We start from the raw sequence: 2755 nt of genomic DNA on the forward strand, positions 1-2755 counted from the left end.
AATTATATAAAAATCTAATAATAATATTATATAATTTAAAAAAAAAAATATATATATATATAAGAGCGATATATTAGAAAAAGTAAATATAATGTTAATGGTGGTACTTACTTTTGATGCGTGTCCCTCATCATTTGTAGGGCTACTGACCGCATTGTTGCTGTGTGCCTGATCCGTTTTTAATTCACGATGATTGCTGAATTGAACATAAACTGCTCTGCCCCTAAGTTGTGCTATGCACGAGGCATAATACGTAACCATTGTGGCAGCAGCATTCTCGTCGGTCATTTCGAGGAATGCCTGTAATCAAAAATAATGCAACACAACGATTCAATATTTAATTATTTATTTAAATACAATTTTTAAGAGAGATTAACACACATGTCAATTATTATTATTATATATTTATATATATTTTTCGTATAAGTATAAAATTTCTGTTAATGGAAGAAAAAAAACATTGTTCTAAGTCTCGAATCAAAAATTGTCCTCACAATTAAACCAAAAAAGTATGATCATATACTACCCCCCCACTCTCCTCTTTTTGTCAGAGATTGCATTGATCAATCACGTTTATGTTTAAAATGTTTTAACATGATACACGAGATTTGTATTAAATGCAAAATTTCATAAATATTCATATTATATTTTGTATGTTCTAATAAAATATGTTAATATGTTTAACGATGCACAGAGATTATTCTTTTAATTAATTTTCATTGAATTGTTGCAATTATTAAGTTGTTCAAGAAGCACTCCTATCACCAATGAATATAATCAACACATGTTAATTAATAATTTTAAGTTTTTGAAAAATCTTTTTCCCTATGAAAAAAGATTCAATAATAATCATCGAAATAATCTAAATCAATTAATTAATGCATTATCCATGCTACATTATTTTTTTAATCCGCATCTCAAAGAATTTGAAATTCTTATTCTGTAATAAATCAATTGATCGGTTATATCCTATATTAATATTTGTTAACAGTTAGACTGTCGAATAATAACTGACATAATAATAATTCACAATTCATGGAATAAATAAATCACAAGAGTGAAGAAGTCGTCGTTTATGATTTTTTAAAAACATAGGACACGAGAAAATAATAACAATATTTATTAACATAACAAAATAAATTTGTTATAGGATATAAACGGTATATAACTATATAAACTTCAGAGAAATATTTCAAAAATAAACACAACGAATTAGTTGACTTACACTCTTATTATACACCGTTATCATAATAAACTGTCCATATATATTTTATTATCTCATTATTATTATTATTATTATATACAAGTAATATACGTATAAATATATATATATGTATATATGTATGTAAAATAGTCCCAATGGGATATTCAGTTACCCTTAGAATCGAAAAAAAGCTTGCCAGTGTACTTTGTATCCAAAGAGAAAGAGGAGAAACAGTACAAGGAGAAAAGGTTGGGAAAAAGGGTGGGGATTTTAAGGGATGGTAGAAAGAGAAAGAGAGACAGAGAGAGAGAGAGATTGAAGGTCTGACCGACGTTAATGGATTTATACGTAACATGACGCTAATTTGGGCACGGCTTTTAGTCTAATTTACGTTCGCTTCGACTGAAAACATCGTAAATAAAACCATCGATGGAAAAATAACGAATGTGATTACACTCTGATTACTACTTCTCTCTATCTCTCTTTTTCTTTTATACTCTTCTTTTTAATTCTCGTTCTTTTTTCTTTTATCTTTTTTTTTGTTTTTCTTTTCTATTATTTACATATCGAATGATAAAATTTTTAAACGGAAATACGAGAAATATTAATTTAAACTCTCTCGAAAATACTCTCGTCGCGTTACTTTATTTTCCTTGGATATTTATTAATGTACTATATCGTCTATGTAAATGCACACGCGCGTGCGTGCGTGTAAATATTATATGCGTGTATGCATGCACGCGTGCGTGCGTAGGCGGGTGGTTTGTATTTCAGAGTAAAGCTAATAACACATTTTTAGTATTTTGTATTTCGATGTTTTACATTTTCACATATACGTTGTTTTATTATTATTATTATTATTATTATTATTATTATTATTATTATTATTATTACTATTTCGTATTTTTTTTAACTTTATCTTTCTTTCTCTATCTCTCTCTCTCTCTTTCTCTCCATTTGACTGCAATCGAACGGAAACAGAAACGACGAAGGTAACGTAAACTAGTGGGCGGATGGATGGAAGAGGAGGGTGAGGGGAGGGGAGGGGGTGGCAGGGCGTAGTTTAGGAAGGGACAAAACCGGAAGTCACTAAAACGTAACTCGAGTCACGTCTCGAAGCTTATCTATCCGTTTCGTTACAACCAAACCCCTCCCCCTTCCCCACCCCCTCAACCCCTATCCGAGACACGAACGTTAAATTTTTGCTTCTGAAAAGAGAGAGAGAGAGAGAGAAAGAAAGAGAATAGGATAGGCTGTTGGTGATCGTAGTTTCAACGATGGTTGGTTGTTTCTACGCTCGTTTCGAGCAACGATAACGAGCAGACTTTCCTGCTACTCTATTGCTGTTGTTCCCTTTTCAGTTTACCCAATGCTCTTTTCTAATACACCTTAATCCTCTCTCACCACTGTTTTCTCTCTTTCTGTCCTTTTTTTTTTTTTTATAGATTTCGATCGTTTCTCTAAGGACTCTTGAGAAAAACACTTTCCGTTCTGCCTTTTAAACTCTGAACGAAATTTCATTCTTCGATATCTTTTATATATATATATATA

The 2755-nt window shown here is 30.8% G+C and overlaps 1 protein-coding gene across 1 annotated transcript in view; it reads right to left on the reverse strand.

The window, feature by feature from the left end:
• Window positions 1-2755, reverse strand: part of LOC106786172 (polypyrimidine tract-binding protein 1) — a gene marked incomplete at its 5' end in the record, with an annotated part of 91118 nt that overhangs the window by 60445 nt on the left and 27918 nt on the right. The window contains 1 exon segment of the mRNA XM_014747282.1: window positions 112-300. Coding sequence (XP_014602768.1) covers window positions 112-300 — 189 coding nt within the window.

The sequence above is a fragment of the Polistes canadensis genome, unplaced genomic scaffold (genome assembly GCF_001313835.1).
Source record: "Polistes canadensis isolate GaletaPanama2010 unplaced genomic scaffold, ASM131383v1 scaffold_67, whole genome shotgun sequence".
Classification (NCBI taxonomy): Eukaryota; Metazoa; Arthropoda; class Insecta; order Hymenoptera; family Vespidae; genus Polistes; species Polistes canadensis.